The sequence below is a fragment of the Staurois parvus genome, unplaced genomic scaffold (assembly GCF_062004578.1).
Source record: "Staurois parvus isolate SC_StPar_1 unplaced genomic scaffold, SC_StPar_1.0 ptg000147l, whole genome shotgun sequence".
Classification (NCBI taxonomy): Eukaryota; Metazoa; Chordata; class Amphibia; order Anura; family Ranidae; genus Staurois; species Staurois parvus.
The window spans coordinates 24,801,414-24,828,076 of NW_028317943.1; the positions used below are offsets into that span (position 1 = coordinate 24,801,414).

General features: G+C 39.7%; 1 protein-coding gene across 1 annotated transcript in view; it reads right to left on the reverse strand.

Annotated features, from left to right (window-relative positions):
- Positions 1–1,342: 1,342 nt before the first annotated feature.
- The window catches only part of HMGA2 (high mobility group AT-hook 2), a 149,031-nt gene continuing 123,710 nt past the window's right edge, over positions 1,343–26,663 (reverse strand). The window contains exon 5 of the mRNA XM_089674148.1: positions 1,343–6,645. Coding sequence (XP_089530274.1) covers positions 6,601–6,645 — 45 coding nt within the window. The 3' untranslated portion in view covers positions 1,343–6,600. The remainder of the gene's footprint in view (positions 6,646–26,663) is intronic.

Consider the following 26,663-nt stretch of genomic DNA (forward strand, 5'->3'; position numbering starts at 1 on the left):
CACAAAATTCAACAAACTGTATATATAACGACCGGACTTTGTGCATAAGCACATATATAAATTGTCTTTATGCCGTAGAACTGAAAGTAACATATCTTTGTACTGTAAGTAAGCTTCACTGGGAACACCCAAACTCAATTTTCAGGGTGTTCACACAATTTTGGCCAATCAGCCCATAACAGAGCTTTTAGTTGTGGAGTTGGAGGAAGATATATATGTGTGGAGATGTCAAAGCACTTGTGCTCCATTGAGATCTACAGTTCCTCTGCCATGGTGGAAGATGGGACTCATAATATTTTCATTCACAACTTCCTGTGAATGAATGATGTAGCTGTGAAGATGTAGGCAGCCACAGCTTTGCGAATTTCAGATCTGACAGGATTCTGTGGGGAGAACCGTAAAACCCTGTAAAGGGGGCAGGTGCTCTTGCATGCCTAAATATCGGTGAAACATGGTCAAAGGTTGAGTTATTTTTAAACTAGTTCAGACTAATTCAAATCTGGCTGCATGGCCATTACATCTACCCACTGGCTTCAGGATAAATATCAGGAAAAGGCTTACAGTCATCCGAGGGAGTTCAGAATTTTTTAAAAATTATTTTTACATTTTCACAAAAAATGTGCTTTTTACTTTAAATAACTTAATTTGACATTGCCAACATGCGCCCTACTGATTCATGAAGTGTTTAATTATAATGATAGGCCACTTATATATGTGGATCTACAAGTTGCTACTGGGATTCACTGTGTGGCGAATTGGAAAATAACGCATCCTGTATCAACCTTTAACATTTGACCAGCAATATGTAAAATTGTAGAATGATAGCCCATCTTTAATGTAAAACTGTGTCCAAGCTATGGACAAATATTTATATATTCTTGATATACTGTAAATAAGCTTCTAAACAAGGCTTTACTGATCTCTGCAGCTCCAGACACTTTAAATCAATTAAACCTTAAAATCTCATACTGTAGAATCACCGAAGATTTTTTTTTGCTCAACAGCTCAGCTCTCCCTCCCACACCTACACACACACTGAATTTATTATTATTATAATAATAATAATACAGGATTTATAGGCTTACATTACAGATTGGAAGGCAGATTGGCAAGATGCCATGTAACTGCCAAAAAAGGGGATGGCCGAAGTAAAGAAAAATTATGCCACAGTGGCTACAGCTACAGAGGTCAACAAGGCCTAGTTTTCAAGCTTTTGTGCTGTTTGTTAAGAAACTGCAAATAATTTCATGTCTGTAGCCTAGCCAAAAAGTTTCACTTTATACAGAAATTGTAACAATAGCAATTGAAAATCAGAAGAAATAACAAAAACATATAGACCACATGGGGATAACAGAGGCTATTATGTTTATTGTGCTAAAGAAACATGATAAACTATTTAAGAAATATGATCAATAAGCAAGCAATTTAAAGTACAATCACAGACAAAGTCTATGCAAAGAGCAAGGCAAAGGTTAGAAGACAATAAACAAAATTAAAAGCAAACGTCATCTTGAAGCATCTTGATATTTTTCCCCTTAATTCCACTAATGTGACAAGAGGAACCGGAAAGTAAAATGTCCAGTCTTGTATACAGGTGACCAGGGACAACAAAGAACAGTCTTATAAAATTTATCTCCCACAAAAATAAACTATATGTATAAAAATTTATAATGTTCTTTCTGTCTGAGTGGTCACCAGCTGCTTTTGTTCAGTCTGAAAAATGAGGTATAGTAAGCCCTAAGAGGTAGTAATGTCTTTTTCTGATTGTACTAAAACAAAGAAAAACATACGGTTAGGTGCTGCAGAGTTGAGAGCTCCTCGGGGCTTGATATCTAAGCAAGAAGATCAAAGCTTACCACAGACAGGGTCTACGTGGTCTGTGACTGTCAAAATTGCAATCAAATTGGTGTAGCATGAACACCTTTGCTCTAAAATGTAGAGCTATTGATAGGTTTAGCGGCCAAGGGAAACACTGGCCATATGAATGGGCACTACAATCTCCTTGAAGCAGATCTGCCAAGAAAATATCTGCAAAGGTTATTATATAAAAAAGTACCTTTTGGGGGTTTACTGAATTTAAACGCAAGACAGTAGAAAACTGGTTTATTTTTAAACACATCAGAATTTCAAAACCAGGCTCAACTTCAGCAAATATTTTGAAGCGATTTAAAGAAAAAAAAACCTGTAATTAACCCATGTAAGTAAGAAATAACTGCAATACACAAAATAATCCTGCAGAACTCCACAAACGTTTTATAAAGCATGTTATTGGATAATACAGTGGCTGAAAATGCCGCCCATGTACAACCAGCCTTGTTCTGACAAGAAAATGATTAATCACATCTAGAATCTCTGAGCCCATGACGACACTATTATGTGTTTTATATTGGACAAAATGAAACAAGGACTTGCATGGGAATCTTTTGCATCCTATTAGATGCATCTATATAGCACTGTATGATTTTATATACGGATGTTAATGATCTTAACACTATATCGATGTAAGGCCTTCCTCACAAATATTCTGCAAACATTAAATAATAAATCCAATTGGACTACAGTTTTGACAGAAAAGCAGGATTGGAGTATTACAGATGCAGTCATATGTAAAAATTCTATCACAAACAGGCAGTCATTAAGTAGTGAAAAGAATTTAACAAACAAGTTTTTTCCCCAATCCATTTTGTACCATTACAAAAGCATGCCACTTAAAATTTCATCACATGCTATACAGCTATATTTGTCTCCATGTTTACCAAACCGTGCACTTACAAGCACCCCCGAGGAACTCTTTCTCTGACCCAGTTATTAATACAATGTTAAGAACTTGTAAATACTGGCTAAACAGAGGATAAAATTCTACTTGAGAACTTAAAATACATCTTAATGCAACTCAATATAAAAAAAAAAAAAATCACATTGGTGTAAAATACATGAAAATACAATTAAATCCACTACATTAAACACATACTTATGATTGCATTATGCAAAAGCCAAGCTTGCATCTTCCCGCCTACAAAGCTTCAAGTTTTTTTGAAGGTTTTTGTTAGAAGGCATTGAGGTCCATGCTTATGAGTGCTGTGAAATTATATTGATCTCAGCTCATAGTAATTGAAAAGTAGGGATTCTACAGGATGAAGCAAAATTTTTACTTTGCTGGAGGCCCCCCTCTGAAAAGCTCACTCGCCCACCTTAATTTTAACCATTAAGGTGGTAAAACCTAGTATTGCAGTGCAACCATTGACATTAAATGAGGCTTATTTTCAAAAGTTGGACCAAATTAGAACTTGATTGCCAGCAGTGCAGCTGCACTGCATTGTGAACAGTAAAATAAGGGGAAGCCCAAAAGTTATATCTGTGAGCAAGCAGTTTGGTTTTTGCCCAGTTTTAGACCTCCACAGGGTCCCAGTCAATCAACCTGGCACAAATAAAGCTATGTGGCATAATGAAACCCCTCACTGTTGCAGAGATGACTCCAGCAGGGAGCAAATTTTAATTTAACCCAGGTTCCCTTCTAATAAACACAGACATATATATATATATATATATATATATATATATATATATATATATATATATATATATATATATGTTTACTTGGTATGAAGTTCTACAGAAATACAATGGTTAGGGATTAATTGCAGTCCTAGAAGTATGATCAGTTTAATAGTATCCGTCTGATATCTGGAGGTACTGTTGTTTTTGTAAATTAATTAGTCCATTCTCCTTTAACAATACAAATCTGAGGTAAATATATGGACAGTAATATTTCAACAAAAGGCTTAACATTTGTATTGTGTAAATCAGAAAGATTCTCCTTAAAAACCTATAAGAATTCAGTACAAAAATATATTCAAGTTAACAGTTCAATATACAGAAATCCAAATACAAAGTTGAAAGGAACAAAATGTTATTGCTGAACAAAGATTTTTTTGCATAACTGTATTAGGGTTTTTAGGTAGACAAACCAGTAAAAAAAGGGATAACTAACTGTACTATTAACATTTTCTGTAATGTATAGCAGAGTATAGCAGCATTAAGTCTTTAGGCTGTAGGGATCTGTAAAATTCAGAGGTAGTCATGAGTACTGAAGGGTATAAATGTTGCTTGCCAAGCATTGGCATGTGATAGGCACATCCTTTTTAATATATGACCCTGAAAGTTAAACCATACATTTTTACATTGGACTAAATTATGAAAATACATAATTTACAAAATTGTTGTATGGGGTTTCCTTTTGTCATCTTGGATGTTTGTCAAAAAAAGTTTACTAACAATGATGCAAGCATTTGCAGTACATTTGGATAAAGACAGTTCAGTTTGCATCTTCTTCTTTTACTACTGCACAGTTCAAATTCGGTAATCTAGGCAGAAACCTCACCTTCTGAATTTTTTATTTCAAGGAATAATTCAGAGGGCTGAGTTTGAATATTTCACAGCCAAAAGATAATACATGACTGATATATTAATGCAAGACATTCGACCAGTGGACCAAAACACTGGAGGCCAAAATCTCCTTTAAAGCAGATCTAAACCCCAATTAAACGGTTTTCCAAAACAGTTAAATCCAAGGCATACCTTGCAAGATAACGGTTATAGTTCCTAGTGTGCTTAGGTTAGCTCTCAACCGATCTGTCAAGCCATCAAATGGCTGGTATCATAACTGATCACATGTGCAGCACCGTAGCAACAAGGGCTAGGATGGCAGCTTTCATGGCTGTAAAGGATAGGGGAGTTTTAAGTGATCATTACAACCAAACATTAATGGTCAACATATAAAATAAGTAAAGCTTCTGCTGTGTTATTTGCTTTGCTGAAGTACAGATCTTGGTAGAATTGCAGAATTACTGAGTATTTTAACATGTATGCTGTAGTATATTATTCAAGCATTTTCAACCATAAACAAAAAAGAACCATATCTCCCAAGTTGTTCCTACAGTATTCTGCTTAAACTATAATGAGACAGTCTCCTTTTAGGCAAATTCAAAAGTTTTTTTTTTTCTTACTAATTAGTCTTTCAAATTTTATGTGTTTGAAAATATTAAATTTGTGTTACAGAAAGACCAATCCTTATAAGACATTGGGTCTAGTTATCAATGTTTTCACTTAAAATTCAAGCCTTTATCACCTAGGATTTAATTAGAAAAAAATGTGTGAGTCTTGGGTGAAAAACATTGATAAATATGCCCTCTTGTGTTGCCCCTCCCTTCCAAGATATTAAAATCTTCAGCATCAGTTATGCCCAATTTTCTAATTCATACTGCTTATTGGAGACCTACTTGATGAACCAGAAATAAAGGGGTAATGCAATGTCTTTCCAAAAGACGAGCTGATAGTCCCTTTCTTTGGATGCAACACCCATTATGCTCAAACAATGTGAGGGATTTTATTTACTGGTATATTTAAGTGAAATGTAATAAATCTTAGCTATGGTGTTTACAATAAATGTAAAATAAAATAAAAAAAAAAAAAACAATCTCATCCCTATTTACTAAAACATAAAGATAATATTAGATACTTACAACATTTTCAAGGTCATACTTGGCAACACGTGTTAACAGCTGTGTGGAGCGCTGAAATTTGCACTTTGGCTTTTAGTTTATTGATGTATTATGAAGAACATGTATATTAAAATCAAAGAATCCTGAACTTTAAAAATTCAATATATGAGCAATCATGATATTTTTTTGGCCATCAAAGAATTATTTATAAGACACAAACACTGAAATACATTAAGAAAAATATCTGTGTCCATGCCCCTCTAAAATTGATATCTCACAAGCATTTAAAATGGCTTTTTACAATGACAGAACCTCTCTGGGGTTTAACCCTCACAACGAAAGTATGATTGCTCAAGGATCCTTTATTTCCCAATATTTTTTAATGAAAAATGGCTGAATGAGGGTGAAGTATAATTCTTCAGCCTATATTGGATATAAAATGAAGTATTTTTTTGTCTCAAACCATATGGTAGAACAGTTTTGTTTAGAAACACAGGTTTTAAGCATGTTGCTTCCTTACAGAAACATAAGAAGCTACTAAGCAAAAAGTAAAGATCTACAAGAAGCTTTGGGGGAAAAAAATCCCTCATCTTTGGTGTTCTAAGGGAGTTTTGTCAAGTTTGGGTGTTAGCTGGTGTGGATTACTCATCTATGCACACCAAGCTTTGCCCATTTCAATGCCCATTTTGTTTTAAAAGTCCTTGTGTATGCAGTGCAATGAGTGACAATGACTAAAACCTGATTCAAGAATGTTTGACCCACACATCTTTTCTCAACAGCATTATTGATTAGTAGGTTAAAGATAAAAACATTTTTTTAAAAGTTACCATTTATCTGTATCCCCTGTCTTACAGCAGTATTTTAGAACTAAACCTGGGACAGTGAAAAGGATTATAAAGAAAGTAATGAACAACTTTTTGGAGAGGTTGAATCATTTTTGAATTCTGCCCAATAGGCAACAAGTGAAGAGATGGGGGTAGTACAAATTAAGTGGTCAAAGCAGCATCTTTTCATTTCTGAGATCCAGAAAAGTTGAAGGGACTGAATCTGAATCTAAGAAAAACTGCTGTCTGAGGTAGAGATTCATGTTGGCGGTTGTCTAGTCCTCTTCAGATTCGTGTGAGGAGGCCTCTTCAGTTTCTTCCTGAAATTGACAAAACACAAGATCAAGGTTAATTACTGATATGTGGTTTAAAGTACAGCACCGGAATTCTTTAACCACTTCAGTACTGGACACTTTCATCCCCTTCCTACTCAGGCCAATTTTCAGCTTTCAGTGCTGTCACACATTAAATGACAATTTTTCGGTCATGCAACACTGCACCCAAATTAAATTTTTATCATATTTTTCACACAAATAGAGCTTTCTTTTGGTGGTATTTAATCACCACTGTTTTTTTTTTTTGCTAAATAATAAAAAGACCGAAAAGTTTGAAAAAAATATGTTTTTATTTGTTTTTGTTCTATCATTTTGCAAATAAATCATCTTTCTTCACAGATTTAAGCCAAAATGTATTTTCCTACATTTCTTTGGTAAGATTAACTCAAATCAATGTATGTTATTTAGCCTGTCGGAAAGTGATAGAGTCCACAAACTATATAATATATATATATATAAATCCTGATGTACTGACAGCCTATCTGATTTCTTGAGGCCCAAAAATGCCAGGATAGTACAAATATCCAGAGTTTGATTTACACAATACGAATGTTACCACAAGTTTTTTGAAGTTGTAATTTACTCACTTGACATTCTTTGCAGAATTTTAGAAGATACAACTTTTGAGCTAATATTGATGGGACATTTTATTTTAGATTTTAAGTAAAGTCAATCAGGCCTATTAACTGTCTGCAATGTTGATCTTTTCAGATAAGCTTCAAATGAAGAATGAGGGCCAATGAAATCTGTCCATAATCTTTCAGACTATAGCCCTAGTAAACTAACCGACAACCCCACATCCCCCTCCCCCAAATGACTGTAGCGTGTGCAAAAAAATGATTTATTTTTTAATGGAGGAAACAAATTTTGGAAAAATCTGAAAGTACTTTGAGAATCTGAAACTTACTTGTGTTTTATCACTCTGCAGGAAACCAACATTGCTTGCTTGGAAATGATAAACACTCTGCCCCCTTTCTTTATCACTTTAAGGCAATTAAAAAAATATAACAACCATGTTATACTACCTGCTCTTTGCAGTGGTTTTGTACCTGATCATCCTCTTCTCGGATCCCCCGCTGGCGCTCCTGGCCCCTGCCTCCTGACAAGCATCCCCAGAAGAAGCAGCTTATTATGGGGGCACCCAAGCAGGCTCACTCCCAAGCCACTGCTCTGTGTGTCCACTTACACACAGAGCTGTGTCTTGCCCCGCCCCTTGTCTCTCCTCATTGGCTGTGATTGACAGCAGCAGGAGCCAGTGGCTCCCACTTCTGTCTCAGCCCATTAGCAGGGAGAGTCTCTGGATAGCCGAGAATCTTGTGCTCATCGCTGGACTGCGATGGAGCTCAGGTAAGTATTAGGGGGGCTGCTTCACACAGAAGGTTTTTTACCTTCATGCATAGAATGCATGAAGGTAAAAATCCTTGTGCTTTTACAACCACTTTAACACAAGATGTCCACAACAAAGGGAGGTAATGGTTAATCATAGACCGGAGAAGCAGTAAAACAAAATAATTGTGAAAGAAGGTTGTAGATCCTTCATAGCTAATGAAAAAATATCAAATCATATATAGTATCAATAGTTTCAAATGAAAAAAAAAAAAAACAAAAAACAAAAATGTATGTACTATAATCCCTACCATTTGAATGCTGACACTCTCAATTCCCCCAATGCGCGCTGGATGCAATGAATCACAAATTGCAAATACGTTTTTTTTTTCATTTTCCATGTGGTCATGTGACTGCAAAGCCCCAGCCCCTCTGTGTGCAGGGCTAATGACAGAAAGGAATTCACTAGAGCAGTGACATCCAACTACATCCACTGCTCTAGGTGTTGTCAGAGAGAGAGACGCTATCTCCTCCTACCATCCACACATCACACAAAGGGGCCATGTATGCAGCAACATTTAAAAGGTAGGAGTTATAGTGCCTAAACTTCTACTTTAAGGTAAAGCCTTTATTGATGCACGGTGCGTCCTAAGAAATACAGCAATGGAGAACAGAATAGGAGATGCAGGTGCAGATGCAAGTCAAGATGTATTAAAAAATTGTCTTGCAAATTTCACACAATGGACCATGGCTGGTATATGAACTAATAGATATTGGGCCAATTACAGCAAAAAGAGACAGTCATTGTAACTATATATTTAAAGCCTTTAACCATTTTAATACCATGCAATTTTACACCTTCCTGCCCAGGCCATTTTTCAGGTTTCAGCGCTCTCACACTTTGAATGACAATTGCGCGGTCATACAACATTGTACCCAAACTAAAATTTTATCCTTTTCTTCACACAACTAGAGCTTTCTTTTGGTGGTATTTAATCACCGCTGGGGTTTTTAGTTTTTGCTAAATTAACAAAAAAAGACCAAAAATTTTGAAAAAAAACAAGTTTTTCTTTGTTTCTGTTATAAAAGTTTACAAATAAATAATTGTTCTTCATAAATTTAGGCTGAGATGTATTCTGCTACATGTCTTTGATGAAAATAACCCAAATTAGGATGTATTTTTTAGTTTGTAGGAAAGTTATAGAGTTCACAAACTATGGTATAGATCTGAATATTGATCAATCCTGAAGTACTGACGGCCAATCTAATTTCTTGAGGTCCAAGAATGTCAGAACAGTACAAATATCCCCAAATGACCCCTTTTTGCAGAGTAGACAGTCTGACGTACTTCACAAGAGGAATGGCGAGTTTTTTGAAGTTGTATTTTTTTTTTGTCATAATTTTTCGGAAAATTAAAAAATTAAAAAAATTATTTTCACTATTTTTTTTTTTTACATACTGTCACCAGTGCAGTACAGCATCATCATATAACTGGCATGGCGGTGAACAGGGACACTGACTGGTGACAGTATGAAAAAAAAAATATATATATATATATTTATTTTTTATTTTTTTATTTTTAATTTTTTATTACATTTCTTTTATTTTTTTTAAGATTTTTTTTTCATATTTTACTATGATCAAAGTAGTACAATGTTACCATAATAACATTGTACTACTTTGGGGAAGTGATCAGTATTTTTTTTATTTTTATTTTTTTTTACACAATTTGCTTATAGCAAAGAATTACTTTGCTATAAGCAAGCATTTACCAGAATGAAATCGATTCATTCACTTTTTTTTTTTTTTTTGTGCTTAGCTGTGATTTGGTCACAGCTAATCACATGACATGTGCATGTGACCTGCTGTGACCATTCACAGCTAGGCACTAGTATACAATGGATGGCATGAATTAAGCCATCCATTGTATACAACTGTTGTGACCTGCTGTGATTGGTCACAGCAGGTCACATGGTACCAGCAACTCAGATCTGTCATCGGCCGTGTCCGAGGTACACGGCCGGTGACAGATGGCGCCGCTGTGCCGCTCTGCAGTTGCGTGAACTGAGCATGTGCGGGAGCACGCCAAACGGCGTGCACCCGTAATGCAGAAGCACTTTTGCCGCCGCCAAAGGTCATTGGCCGGGCGGCAAATGGTTAAAGAACCAAGCTTGAAGTCTTTATCACAAAATCTAAGAACAGATAAACTGAAAACCGGTCATGCAAGCAACACAACTAATGTTGATATGCATTTCCATCTTCAGACATCTGTTATTTTCGAACAATGAATAATTGTTCTCAAAACCAAAACAGAAAACAACAAGGCTGGTATTAAAACCTCATTCTGCTGTCAAACCTGAAACTGTAGGTAATATCTTTCATATCCGTTTTCTTAATGAATTGGTATCCCTTGGCCAACTCATACACTCCCACGGCTTCGCATTGTATTGTTATTGTACTGTCGCATGTTCTGTCTCCCATTGTAATGTACAGCGCTGAGCGAACTGTTGGCACTTTATAAATGCTGTATAATAATAATCTAATATTTTTCCTTCTGTGCCAAAGGAATCCATTTCTTCCTTCCTTTACATACAGCTGGCTCTACAATTTAATAACCACTATACATATTCTGAATGGAAAAAGGCATGTGAATGCAAATTACATCTGTTTGTTAATGTGAACCTAAGGTTTGCTTTACAGAAGGGACTGCTCCTTCCCTTTTGGCTACCACAACCCATATGATATATCTACTATACAGGGTATAGTCAAAATGCATATTTTCAATACATTTCTCAACATTTTATTTAATAGGAATATTGAACCTGATGCAACTGCACGTTAATTTGAGCACATTCATTCATGATGGGTTCCTTCAGGTGGCTCATGTCTGAATTTCATTGAGTACGCATTCTCTTTTAGCAAAGAAGTCAAGGGGGTTAACCACTTCCTGTCCGGACACTTTTACCCCCTTCCTGTCCAGGGCAATTTTCAGCGCTATCACACTTTGAATGACAATTGCGCGGTCATGCAATACTGTACCCATATGAATTTTTTAGCATTATTTTTGAAACAAATAAAGCTTTAGTTTGGTGGTATTTATTCACCACTGGGATTTTTATTTTTTTTGCTATGTAAATGAAAAAGTCCAAAAATTTTGAAAAAAAGTGTTTTTCTAATAAAATTTTGCAAATAAATAATCTTTCATCATAAATTTTGGCCAAAATATATTCAGTTATATTTTTAGTAAAAAAAAAAAATAAGCCAAATTAGTTTATAACCAAAATATATAATTTGTAAACATTTTCCTTACATTTTTTATATTTTTTTTTTTACATACTGTCACCCTAGCAGTACAGTGTCACCATGGTGACACTGTACTACTTGTGGGGGGTGATGTTTTTTTTTTTTTTTACAGTGATTGCTTTTACACCCATATAGGATGTAAAAGCAATAATTTCTCTTTCTCTCTGTTTGCATTCTTGCAGCCACTGAGAAATACTGAGTGAGCTGTGATTGGTCACAGCTTGTCACATGGTACAAGGCTGTTGTGAATAGCCTTGTACCATGTGACCTCTGTGATCACTCACAGATTTCACACGTAGTAAGCAATGATGTCAGAAGTGACATCTTGCTTACTACTTTGCATGTGATCACTGATTGGCCAATCAGTGATCACATGATCAGGACCTTGTACAGAGGTCCCATCCTACGATTGGTGTTTCACTGTGTCCAGGGAGCGCGCACAGCTAGAAATGGGGGGTGCCGTTTATGAACAGCAACCCGCCAACAGACCCAACAGTCATGACATGCATACTGCTGATTCTGTGTAATTGAATCACTAATTGAAAGGGGCATGTTCAATTAGTGAGGTCATTCATTCTTTGAAAAACAGGTGGCAATTATTGCCCTTATTTAAGGAAGGAAGGCAGCAAATGTTGGACATGCTGGTTACAATGCATTTCTATCTGAAATTCTGAGGAAAATGAGTCGTTCCAGACATTGTTCAGAAGAACAGCGTACCTTGATTAAAAAGTTGGAGAGGGGAAAACATATAAAGAAGTGCAGAAAATGATAGGCTGCTCAGCTAAAATGATCGCAAATGCTTTAAAATAGCAACCAAAACCTGAAAGACATGGAAGAAAGAGAAAAACTCCCATTCGAATGGATAGAAGAATAGCCAAAATGGCAAGGACTCAGCCAACAATCAGCTCCAGGAAGATCAAAGAAGGTCTAAAGTTACCTGTGAGTACTGTTACAATTAGAAGACGCCTATGTGAAGCCAAACTATCTGCAAGAAGCCCCCGCAAAGTCCCACTGTTGAAAAAAAGACATGTGCTGATGAGGTTACAATTTGCCAAACAGCACATTGACTGGCCTAAAGAGAAATGGCGCAACATTTTGTGGACTGATGAAAGTAAGATTGTTCTTTTTGGGTCTAGTGGCCGGAGACAGTTTGTCAGACGACCCCCAAACACTGAATTCAAGCCACAGTACACTGTGAAGACAGTGAAGCATGGTTGCACAAGCATCATGATATGGGGATGTTTCTCAGACTACGGCGTTGGGCCTATTTATTGCATACCAGGGATCATGGATCAGTTTGAATACATCAGAATACTTGAAGAGGTCATGCTGCCTTATGCTGAAGAGGAAATGCCCTTGAAATGGGTGTTCCAACAAGACAACGACCCCAAACACACCAGTAAATGTGCAACATATTGGTTCCAGACCAACAAGATTGGCGTTATGGAGTGGCCAGCCCAATCCCAGGATCTTAATCTAATAGAAAACTTGTGGGGTGACATCAAAAATGCAGTTTCTGAGGCAAAACCAAGAAATAGAGAAGAACTGTGGAATGTAGTCCAATCATCCTGGGCTGGAATACCTGTTCACAGCTGCCAGAAGTTGGTTGACTCCATGCAACACAGATGTACAGCAGTTCTCAGAAACAGTGCTTATACAACTAAATATTAATTAAGTGATTCAAAGGAAAGCAAAATCTTCAAACATATTTCAGTTTATATAGTGAATGTTTGAGTTTGTAAAGAAGAATACAAACACTGCTATTTTTTTGAACAGTCTATTATTCACTTTTCTTCAATTTGTTTAGAGAAACAACACAAATTTGATATATTTTTCTTCATGTTTTGATTTGGAATAGAATGTGTAGTGTTCCCAATGCATTTGTGTGTATGGAAATAAAAGCTATCAGAAGGATTTTGAGCTTTATTCACTTTTTTCAACACACTATTATTTTGAACACAACTGTATATATATTTATTTCATATGTGTCCAGACTTTAAGGACACCCTGCACAATGTAATTTGCCCGATCTCCTAAAATATGCTTGATTTCCCTAACAGGGAGCTAAGAATGGATTTTTGCCTAGACAGATAGCAATAGAAACATTATAAGGTTTATTAGATCTAATACTTAGGGGGGGATTTACTAAAACTGGAGCACTCAGAATCTGGTGCACCAGTGCATGGTAGCCAATCAGCTTCTAACCTCAGCTTGTTCAATTAAAGTGTTACTAAACCCACAACAGTAAAATCAGTCTCTATATGCAGTAAAGCATGTCTGTTATACTCACTGTGGAACCTAAGGGGCTAATCCTCTGCATTGTGTAAAAAAAGCTGTTTGATCCTGTCTTCTCTGCCCCTCCTCTTGTTCAAATGTCCACGTCTTATCTCCTGATAAGACAGACTGAACCCGTAGACACATTCACACGCTCAGTTTGGTGTGTATTGCTATAGAAGGTTTTTTTTTCTTTGGAGAGTGCATGTGATCAGCACAGCGCCAATCAGCACTGTCCAGACAGAGCGTCAGGGGATTTGCTTCCTCCTAGTGCAGAAAGAAAAGTCCTGCAAGCTTTAACCAGTGCTCTGCTGATGTTAGATTTACTAAAATAATTGCATTTCCATGTTCTGTGTACTGTCGGAGGCCAGACATAGTAAATGCAGGGTCCTGGGTTTACTAACATTTTAAGCTTTGGCAATAAAACCTGGAAGCGGATTGGTTTCTATGCAGAAGTGCACCAGATTTTGCTCTCTCCAGCTTTAGTAAGTCAAGCCCGGTATGTTTAATAGTGTGTTTTTGTCCTGAAGCAGTTGTGTATCAGTTTATATATCCTTAAAAACATGTACTATTGCAACTATTCAGCAGTTACATTTGGCAGTAAATTATGAAAAGTTGAAAAAACTAATTAAAAACATTGTACCTGTAACTATATTTCCTATAATTTAGGGAACATGTTAAAATCAGCCAAGCAGACTAGTTACAAGTAGCGTAGAATTACTTTTTACTAGGTGTACACACTAAGATGTGGTCATGGATTCTGCATTGTAAAATGGTCAGTGGGTACTTCACTGGAATGTGAGCCTACCCATTAGGATACCAGGCTGATAATTTAGGTTTTTTTTAATCATTATGTACACAGTGAGAAACCTAGGAAAAACATTTACCTAAACAGAAAAAATAATCTCCTTCACCACTAGCTAAACCAGATTATAAAAGTCTTCATACTTTAAATAGATTTAATTTTCCACATGGCTTCATTTTGTCTGGGTGGCTAAGTGACAGAATTTATAACCCTCTTCCTTTCCCAGGCTGCCACACTACCCCATTCAATAAAGCACGCCTTCAAGTTTCTCTGCATTACATGAGCAGGCTTTCATTCATTAGTGTTTGAAACACTTCAGCTGTGAAAGAGCTACTAAACGTTACCACGTGTGACGTTGCTGCAGTAGGGCACCCTGGTTAAGGATACAAAGCAAAGCTCTAACCTTTAAAATTTACATGAAAACCTTGTGCAATATGTTGGAAGCCACTGCTATTGTTGTTGTGACAGAAAATAAAAACCCTTCAAGGTACGAAACACCATAAACCACTAGGATAAACACACAGAAAAGGTTGACAGCTGCATAGATAGAACCACAGCATCAAGCTGTGAAATTTCACACTAGCTGGTACTTTTGTCAGCCTGTACCAATGTGGGAAATAAAGCAAGCATGAAAAGAAGCCCATTCCGAGACAAAATATCTTACAAAAATTGCAGCTTAGGTCACATCTATTAACTGGCTAGCAAGGCATGAACCTCTATGCCTAGTGTGACAGAGAAATTTAGACACAAGAGTGTTTAGTCCCAAGAGTAGAAATGTGCATAGGAAGCTGGTTTGTAGCAGAATTTGAAGGGAATCAATTCACCATTCAGCTTGAGCATACCCAGAGTTTCAGTGGCAGGCTCCAATTGCCAGGTGGCTGGCAGACCAAACTGCTTATAGAACAAAATCATAACATAATTGGTCATGTGTAATCTCATAAGAGGCTGTTCTCGCTCAGAAAAAGTAATTTTACATACCAGTATTATACACAATATGCATCATTGGGATTTGTGACTCTTTAGCACTCTCAATTATCTGTTTGTCCGGCAAAAGTATATGCTAAAATCCCTAATTACTATTGTTTGATAAAGACTAGTGTACATTTTTGCAGGGTGTTTTTTAGAGTTAATAAAACAGCACAAAATGGCATTATATCATATACTGGATCTAACAATAAATGGGCACCATACTCACCCAATTTCTATAAACTAGAATGTCTGAAGACTGTTATTTCCTCATGTCCTGTTTTGATAAAGGTTCTCACTGGATATAGTGATTGCAATGTACTGAATGAATACACTTACGTGAAGTGATTGCAGGAGGTTTGCTGATTTTTTACATTTGTTTCTCAGTGGAGTCCATTTTCCTCTTTAGTTTCTTACACTAACTAAAATGTTATGCTGTGTTTTGGATGGTAGGAAATGTTTAAAAACTACTGTAGAAAAGTTTGACTCTTGTTGGATTACTTTAACCACTTCAGCCCATGTATATAAACGGCTGGATGGGAGCAGTGCACGGGGGGGGTGGCCGTTTACTACCTCCCCGCCCCCTGATTGTGTACGCTCCCTGGGAGCGCGCAGCACCACGATCCGGTGCCCGCTATGTCCTCCGGACACAGTGGAACACGATCGTTGTACAGGACCTCTGGCCAATCAGTGATCACATGATCGGGACCTCACACAATCAGTGATCACATGAAGAGTAGCAAGTAAGATGTCACTTCTGACATCATTGCTTACTATGTGTGATATCTGTGAATGATCACAGAGGTCACATAGTACAAGGCTATTCACAACAGCCTTTTACCATGTGACAAGCTGTGACCAATCACAGCTATAGAATATAAAAAAAATAAAAATGAAAACATTTTTTAGAAAAATTATCATTTTTGGTTATAAACTAATTTGGGTTATTTTCTTTTTTACTAAAAAGATAACTGAATACATTTTGGCCAAGATTTATGGAGAAAGATTTATTTGCAAAATTTTATAAGAAAAACACATTTTTCAGTATTTTTGGACTTTTATTTATATAGCATAAAAAATAAAAATCCCAGTGGTGAATAAATACCACCAAAATAAAGTTTTATCTGTCTCAAAAAATGCTAAAAAATTCATATGGATACAGTGTTGCATGACCGCGCAATAGTCATTCAAAGTGTGATAGCACTAAAAGCTGAAAATTGGCCTGGACAGGAAGGGGGTGAAAGCGTCTGGACTTGAAGTGGTTTACAAATCATATACAGTACACAGCATAAATGAGTACACCCCAACAGATTTGTCAGAAAACCTTTACTTTCCTTTCAAAATCAATATTTTTTATGAGACACTATACTACAAAATACTCTCACAAATGCGGGCCATTGATTGCAAACCAAATTTGTTAATTTGCACACACAAAAAAGTATTTTTCCTAACAAATTCATTCAAGATCATGTTGCAAAAATGAATACACCCCAATAAAAGTCTAAAGGCGACCATAAATTTCCAATTTTCTTGCCGAATTATCGGCTGATAAAAAAATCGGCTGATATTCGTACCGTTAGTGGGGAAAATGTTGGCCGTTTTTCTTAATTTTAAGAGATTTTGAAAATCATCCAAGCTGGTAAATCCTGGGATGATTTGTTAGATCGGCCGATCTTCAAGGTAATTTATGGTTAAATCGGCCGTTCTTCTGGCCGATTTGACAATAAATTGACTATGAAGAAAAAGAAGAAATAGATTTTGCAGGAGAATAAGAAATAGAATATCAAGAAGAAGAATAGAAGAAAAGAGAAGATGAAATAGATTTTGCAGAAGAAGACGGAGAAGAAAAAAAGTTGCAACATTGTATCTATTTGTATGCATTTCGGATACAGATGTTTCTATTCAAGTACAAATAGATACAATGTTGTTTCTTGTCTTCTTCTTCTGCATAATCGTTTTCTTCTGTCAAATATAATAGCGGGTCTCTATGCAGGGACACCGCTATTATATTAATTGACGACCATAGACAGAACCAAAACCCGCCAACGTTTTTTTTCTTAATCAGTGGCAACGTCGGCCGTCTGAACGACCGATTTACAACCACGTCCCCACGTCTATGGCCTGCTTAAGGAGCAAACCTAAATTTTAGACAACAAAATCCTAATTAACAATAATTCAACTACAGATGAGTCTAATTATTCATTAAACAGATGTCTAGCACACAGTTGATTATAAAAGGAGTTATTTAAAGAAAACCCCTCCCCATTTCATGCTGTCATCAATGGCACCACATGGAAGAGAAATGTCACAAGGCCTGAGAAAGAAAATAATTTATTTACACAAGAAAGGTGAAGGCTGCAAGATCAGCAAAGCTGTACTTATCAGTCAGAATACTGTAGCAAAAATGATACAAAAATTTAACAAAGATGAAACTGCAACCATCTCACAGAGACATCCAGGCTGTCCACTGAAGCTGTCACCTCAACAGGAGCATCTTCTAATGAGAGAGGTTGAAGAAAATCGCCATGCAAGTTACGTGCAGTTAAAAAGCCAAACTGGGGTGATTGTTTCCCATGATACAATACAGCGTACACTGTGGAGGAATGGCATGCATGGGTGTCATCCACAAAGGAAGCCTCTCCTAAAGCCCATGCACCAAAAAGTTCCCCTAGAATTTTCCAGAGCCCATGCTGAAAGTGAAGACTACTGGGACTCTGTACTCTGGAGTGACGAGACCAAGATAAATGTTTTTGCAACTGATGGCTTCAAAACTGTATGGCGTTGCAAAAGTCAGGAGTACAAAGAAAAATGTATGGTGCCTACAGTGAAAAATGGTGGGGGCAGTGTCCTTCTGTGGGACTGCATGAGTGCTGCTAGTGTCGGGGAGCTGCATTTCACTGTTGGTATCATGAATTCACAAATCTACTACTCTATATTGAGAGAGAAGATGCTACCATCACTCCGTGTCCTTGGTCGTTGTGTACTTTTCCAACATGAAAATGATGCAAAACACACATCTAAGGCCACGGTTTGTTTCTTTTTTCTTAAAACAAATTTGTATTGTATTTTTGTAAAATAAGTACAAGAATACAATCGTGATATACAAATCTATCAGCCAACATATGTGTAGACTATGAGTACAAAAACCAGTACAACAATTATAATGGGAAGGAAACAGTGTCAGAAATAGACATAAATTATACAAAATATCAGTAAAAAGAGCAGAACCTCAAAATTGAGCAAATCCCTAGGAACGGAAGCTTGGTTGCGGAAGCCTGAACAAAAGCACATCTCTATTTGAGAAGACATTTGAAGAGAATTACTATGTGGGCTAGATACCTTGGAGAGAAGCATGCACTCCACTGTTGGACAGGGAGGAGGATAACTGTGAGGCGGGGCTAGAAGGTGGGTTGGATACTTGGAGTTTACCCAAAGTATTGGTTAGTTGAGCTTTGAGATAGCAATCTGTATAACAGAAGGGTTCCATATGAGCGGCTAATTCAGCAGGTGTAAAGGAATGCTCCATGTAGCACCTCCATCTTGAGATAAAGCGATGTGTGGACTTGAAGTTTTGAGTGATGGTGAAAAGCTTTTCCAAATTAAATAGATTAGTTAGCGCCTGTGTCACGATTTTGAGAGGTGGGGGGTTTGGATGGATCCAAGCTTGCATGAGGGCTCTGCAAGCTACTAAGAGACAAATGTGTATCCACTGGGGAAGATTGTTAGGATGAGCCAAATTTGTAGGGTCTTGGTAGCTGAAGAGACAGAACATGGGATCTTTGGAAATAGAGATGTTGTATATTTGATTGATGTACCGAAGACCTAAAAGGATAATAGGCTTGGTGGATGATTTTAAATTGAGTTTTGCGCCATGTTTTGCAGAGAACAAGCAAAGCAATTTTTTCTGTATCCCGACAGTATTTTGTTGGGAGCTTCAGCCGTAGACAGTTTGGAGGTCCATGGCTTAAATGGAGTAAGGTGGTATTTTGCAGATTGATGAGAGGTTAGATGAGACCAGATATCTGAGATGGAGTAGTGGTCCTGTCGCAGTAGAATCTTTATGAAGGAGCGTTGAAAGGGATCCTGTTTTAGGGAATATCATGACCGGAGAAATAACCAGCTGATGAAGGTAAGAGACGTGGGATCCTGGTAAGGAGTATTGAGGAGAGGGGGGAGGGAAAATGGAGGATAGCGGAAGGGGTATTGCAGGGATGAGGGGGAGCAAAAGGGGGAGCAAGCATGAGATCCTGCCTCGCCTACCAGAGGGGATAAGCTTGCATAGTAATTAACCATAAGGAAGGCGGGTAACCAGTACGAGAAAATAAATAAATGAATCTGAGAGCAGGCCCCAATGTTGTCAGGGCCTAGAAAAAAACAATATACAAGGACCATAGGATAAGTACTAAAGGACAGTAGACAGTAGTCCCTGAGTGCATATAAAAAGTAGGAAAAACCATTACTTAAGACCATGGGGAGGCAAGTCGGCGTGTAACATAGTGGTCTTTGGCCTGACCAAACCGTACAGTTGCAAGAAAAAGTATGTGAACCCCTTGGGATTACGTGGAGTTTTGCATGAATTGGGCATAAAATGTGCTCTGAACGTCATCTAAATCATAACAATAGAAGAACACAGTCTGCTGAACATAATACTACACAAACATTAGATGTTGCCATGGTTTAATTGCACATAACATGTAAGCATTCACAGTGCAGGGAGGAAAAAGTATGTGAGGCCCTAGCTTAATGACTTATCCCAGAGCTAATTGGAGCCAGGAGTGAGCCAATTTTGACTCCAATCAGTGTGATGATATTGGATGTGTTGCTGACAGCTGTCCTGCCCTTAAAAACACACACCTGTTTTGGGTTTACTGGTTTCAAGAAGCACTGTCTGATGTGAACCATGACTCACAGAAAAGAGCTCTCAGAAGACCTACGATCCCACGATCAAGATTCTTGCAACTGTACATGTTTGTGAGGCAGTTTTTGAGGGCTTGGTAAGTTTTGAAAGGGTGCAGTGTTTGGAAGAAGATGATGTAGAAGGAGAACTTTGATCCATAGCCGTTTCAGGGATATTGTTGAGATATTGTTCCGCGTCAGGGGGCGAGGTGAAAGAGCTGGTCTCCATCTGCTGGTTGGATATAGAGGCCAGAGTAAATTTGACATGCTTGTGGTAGAGAGTTGAGCAAATCGCAGAGAAGGCCTTACGTCAAGTAGTCCGCAAACAAAAGTAGTTGGTGTCCATCCACGGATAATGCATGCATGCGCCAAAACTTTTGAAGGATGGCTTGCAGCATAGTTCAGATAGCGGACAATCACAGGTCTAGGTTTAGAGCGGGAATCTGATGGTGGGCTGATACAGTGAGCCTGCTCAACTGCACATGGAAAACACAGGCCTAGTTGCTCCAGAATGGACGCTGCACGTACGTCAACAAGCATGGAGGGAATATATGCTTCGGGTAGACCTATGATGCGCAAATTGAGCGGTTTTCAAGATCATCTACCTTGTCTTGTAAATCCCTTTGAACAGCCATGACTCAGACTGCAGCGGCTGCTGTGTCCCCGTGACAGGCGAGGGGCAGAGGAAGAGCGGACGTGCGACCGCCCCACAAAGTGGTCCATATGATCCCCTTCTGCAGCGGGTGTGGAGGGGGGGGGAGTCAACCCCCAAGCTGTAGCAGGCTTATAACCGCAATGTGGAGGAAGGCAGCAGGAGCAGGGACAGCTCACCTCCTCTCCATGCGGCGCCAGAACCGGAAGTTCTATATCGGTTTCTGAAGAAGGTGAAAGTGATTCAGTGGCCAAGTATGTCTCCTGACCTGAACCCAATCGAAGACCTATGGGGATTTCTGAAGCGACAAGCTTAGCATCACTCTCCATCCAGCAACGAGGTTGTGCTTGAAGAATGGAAAAGTTAGATGTCTGTTGCCAACTTGTTCATTCTATGCCTAGAAGACTTCACTGTTTTATGCTTGATCACGACTCACTAGATACAGTGAGGAACAGAAGTATGTGAACACCCTGCGATTTTCCAAGTTCTCCCACTTAGAAATCATGGAGGGGTCTGAAATTCACATTGTAGGTGCATTCCCACTCTGACAGAATTGAAAAAAAAATAAATCAGGAAATCACATTGTATGATTTTTAAAGAATTTGTTTGTCTTGCACTGCTGAACATAAGTATTTGAACACCTAAGAAATCAGTGTTAATATTTGTTACAAAAGCCTTTGTTTGCAATTACCGAGGTCAAACGTTTCCTGTAGTTCTTGACCAGGTTTGCACACACTGCAACAGGGATTTTGGCCCACTCCTCCACACAGATCTCCTCCAGATCTGCCAGGTTTCGGGGCTGTCGCTGAGCAACACAGAGTTTCAGCTCCCTCCAAAGATGTTCTATTGGATTTAGGTCTGGAGACTGGCTAGGCCACTCCAGAACCTTGATATGCTTCTTACGGAGCCACTCCTTGGTTATCCTGGCTGTGTGCTTCAGGTCGTTGTCATGTTGGAAGACCCAGCCACAACCCATCTTCAATGCTCTGACTGAGGGAAGGAGGTTGTTGCTCAAAATCTCACAATAAATGGCCCCATTCATCCTCTCTTTAATACAGTGCAGTCGTCCTGTTCCCTTCACAGAAAAGCACCCCCAAAGCATGATGTTACCATCCCCATGCTTCACAGTAGGGATGTGTTCTTGGGATTCAACTCATCCTTTTTCCTCCAAACACAACAAGTGAAGTTTAGACCAAAAAGTTCTACTTTGGTCTCATCTGATCACATGACTTTCTCTCATGCCTCCTCTGGATCATCCAGATGGTCATTGGCAAACTTCAGACGGGCCTGATGACTTGATCAGGGGAACCTTCCGTGCAATGCATGATTTGAAACCATCACGGCGTAGTGTTCTACCGACAGTGACCTTTGAAACTGTGGTCCCAGCTCTCTTCATGTCATTGACCAGCTCCCCCCTTTTAGTTCTGGGCTGATTCCTCACCTTTCTTATCAGTGATACCCCACGAGGTGAGATCTTGCATGGAGCCCCAGTCCGAGGGAGACAGTCTTTAGCCTATTCCATTTTCTAACAATTGCTCCAACAGTTGATCTATTTTCACCAAGCTGCTTGGTAATTGCCCCGTAGCCCTTTCCAGCCTTGTGGAGGTCCACAATTTTGTCTCTGGTGTCTTTTGACAGCTCTTTGGTCTTGCCCATGGTAGTAGTTGGCGTGTGACTGACTGTGGAGTGGACAGGTGTCTTTAAAGAGCTCAGACAGGTGCTACTAAGTTAGATTGAGTGGAGTAGAGGTGGACTTTTTAAAGACACAGTAACAGGTCTTTGAGAGCCAGAATTTTTGCAGTTTCTTAGGTGTTCAAATACTTATGTTCAGCAGTGCAAGACAAATAAATTCTTTAAAAATCATACAATGTGATTTCCTGAATTTTTTTTAAAACATTCTGTCTCTCAGTGTGGGAATGCACCTACAATGTGAATTTCAGACCCCTCCATGATTTCTAATTGGGAGAACTTGCAAAATCGCAGGGTGTTCAAATACTTCTGTTCCTCACTGTAAAAGACAGCAACATAGTCCATTTAATACAAATATTTCTAAATGATATAGTGTTATAGCCAGTTACATTTTGTAACTTACAAGTTCTTTTTACTGTTACCCTAGGTATAAATGAGTATTTCACCCTTACAATGTGGGGGGAGCCCCACTGCAGGAATGATTACCCTCTTCCACAGAGTTCCACTTCAAAGATCTCTTCAGGGTAACAACACTGCTCATCCATATACACAATACAGCAAGATGTTACTGGCAGGATTACCAGGTAAAAATAAAAGGGGAAAACTGTACCTATGCTTGAAGCCTACTATATATACAGGCTGAAAAAGAATATCAATCAGTCTGTGCTCAGTGAGAGCTCATTTACACAGTGCAATGACTGGAGGATTTCTGCACTGGTTAAAGGTCATTTACAGCTAGGGCACACGGAAAAACAATTGTTTTCCGTGTGCCCCCATTTACACTGCAACACATACAGGATGGGTGATGAGCAGTGTTAAAATGCAGACATGTAGCATTTTACAGCAACACACAGGAAGGCACCACATTCATGCAAGCTGTGACACTTCACAGCTCACTTCTAGTAAAAACTGACAGCTGTCAGCATTCTAAAATAGAACTTTTAGCATGCGGGCAGTTTGATCTAGCCTTTAGAGGTTTGATTTACTGAACCTGATGCAGACTGCCATTAGCAATGTTCCTTAATGTTCTATATGCTATACTGCTTCATCATTACTATTATTACTATCATTGCCAAGATCCGCTCCTTCCTCACCCCAGACACCACCAAACTTCTAGTACACTCCCTCATCATCTCACGCCTTGACTACTGCAACTCCCTCCTCACTGGCCTACCCAAGTGCAGGCTCTCCCCGCTCCAGACCATCCTGAACTCAGCTGCCAGACTCATCCACCTTACCACCCGCTCCACCTCTGCCACCCCCCTCTGCCTCTCCCTCCACTGGCTCCCGATTGCCCAACGCATCAAATTTAAACTCCTTACCCTGACCTACAAAGCCGTTCACAACACTGCCCCTGACTACCTCACCAATCTGATCACCAGGTACCACCCTACCCGTACCCTTCGCTCCTCACAGGACCTCCTTCTATCCTGCTCCCTGGTCTCCTCCTCCCATGCACGACTGCAGGACTTCTCCAGGTCCTCCCCCATCCTCTGGAACTCACTGCCCCAATCCATCAGACTGTCGCCTTCTCTATTCACATTCAGGCGCTCCCTCAAAACCCATCTCTTCAGGGAAGCCTACCCCACCCTCACCTAACGGCCATCCTCCCTCATTCCTCCTACCACTTCATCCCCCCCAGCCACTTCCTACTGTACCTTTACCCCCTCCCTCCTAGATTGTAAGCTCGTAAGAGTAGGGCCCTCTTACCCCTCGTACGCTGTCTGTCTTTGTTGTACTGTGCCATGTATTGTCCCCCCCTATTGTACAGCGCTGAGCAAACCCTTTGGCGCTATATAAACTCGTAGTAATAATAATAATAATAATACTATGAAATAACCACATTTTAGCCCTTAAAAGAGTACTGGGGGGGCGCTGTTAAACAGCCGCCAAAGATGGCTGCACATTGAAACGACTCCTCACTGCCCGGGTGCACTATACCACTCATGCACATTCAGAAACTGTGCCTGACATCCTGCACCCCATCTCCGGCTACCTGTCAACCCCAGAGAGCTGCCTGGAACGTCTGGCAGGTGCAGATCGCCGGGTCTCCAACCCAAGTCATTGGAGGCACTGCCTTACACTTGGAGGAAGATGGCAGCCACCAGGGCCTCGAGGTCTGAATGAGTACCCCTGGTCTGCAGCCTCCTCACCAGCCCGTACTACCACCAGGACTGTCTCTACTCCCCGCCCACCCCATAGCTGAGCTCATAAGAGGCCGGTCTGCCCTGGCGGGTCTAGGCTTCAGCCCATCCTGCTGCTCCTCCATGCTAACTCCCGGCTCCCTAGGCCTCCACAGCCTTAGACCGCCACAATTGGTGGCTGGACTGCACCCCCATGGAGGGAGCTGCCGATACCCCGGTTGGGCCCTGGACACCGCTGCAGACTACCACGCCACTGATACGGGCTCCCTGCAACAGTGGGTAAGGACATGCATTCCTGACACCCCAGAGGCACCTCCACACCACAGGCCGATGGCATTCTGCTTTACTCTCCCACCTGGGGTCCCGTTATCCCACCATAACCTGAGCCTGCCCCAACATACGCTACCACGTTGGTTCCTGCCTGCTTCCTACCAGCACTAATGAGTGAAACACTTTGCCAGTCATGGGATACCTCTGCCAACCGACCTGCTGGGGATCCATGGCTTCTAGTCCACCCAGCAAGTCCACAGCCCTGATTCCGCCCTACCGGACCCTAGCACTAATTTTATCTTCAGTGTTTGTTCTAATATCATATGATTTAGTTGCATCCAGCTCTGCATTGCCTTGATACCCCTTGGAACTATTCTTCTTAACGACCACGACTGCCTCTGGAAGGTCTCTACCAGGTATCCCTGGCTCCCTCTGGAACCATAGGGAAACATTCTTCTACTACTCTGGCCAAATCAACCAAACCCATGGCGGGTTCTTCCAAGGCCTCAGCCACCCCTGATAAAAGGCCCCCCCCCACAGCTTTCACCTGAAAATCCACTCTCATCCCAAAAGCTTGTACCCCATATGGACGGCTCTTTCAAAGACAATCTCTCTGCCGCACAAATCGCAGATCCCACCACGGCAACACTTTGAGATTCAGCTCTCCTTGAAAAGTTTAAACTTCTCCTTCAACAGGAACTAAATACTGAAACAGAACAACTCCCTACTAAGATCACTCGTGAAATAAAGGACATAGGATCCGGTGACAATAAACACAAAATGGATGATACAATCTTGGTGATCGACAACCACAAACAAGATATTAATACTATCCAAATTGGATCTTGCTTCCGCACTTCAGAAACTTAAGGGACTTGGAGAATCGCAGCAGGAGAAGTAACTTAAGGATTAGGGGTCTCCCTGAATCCATAGAGGACTTAAACTCCACAGTTACCGCCTTATTACAGGAGCTCATTCCCAGAACTCCAATTGAAAGACTGGAATTTGACCAGATCCACAGGGCAATAGGCCCGAAAAGGCCGGATGGTCCCCCACATGACATCATAGTCAAACCCACTTTTTACAAAACCAAGAAGGCAGTCATGCAAGTGGCCTGGTCCAAGAACGAGTTGACTTTTCAATCCCACAAATATCAAATATTCTCTGATCTGGCTCTGCAAGCATTCTTGAGAAACAAGGAATTGAAACCCTTTTTGCAGATGCTACAAAAATATCGCTGGAAATTTTCATTCAAATTCACATTCTCCTTTCAAGGCCATCCCTATGCCTTCACCAAGCCGGAAGAGGCTCAAGAAGTCCTTACCAAGCTGCAGCTCATGATTCCAATACCTACTGGCTCACAGGCATCTTAATCACCCTCCCGCAAGTCTCCTCGCCTCACTCTTAGGGAACCTCTTCCCCGAAGACAGCGTCCTGCACCTAGACAGACTAGGTCAACCTCTAGACCCGAAGTCCCAGATGAAGACTGAATCACCACCATTCCTCCATCTTCTCTTTGCCCTTTTATTTTTTGGGCTAGTCCACTATTTGTTGACTCCACACGCCTATTACTGAGGGGCTCCCAGATAGTCCTGCAGACCTGAACATATTAGTCTCAGCGCATGCTTGTAACTATGGTTTTGGATTCCTGTCCCCTAACGTGTTATTGTGCTTTGTT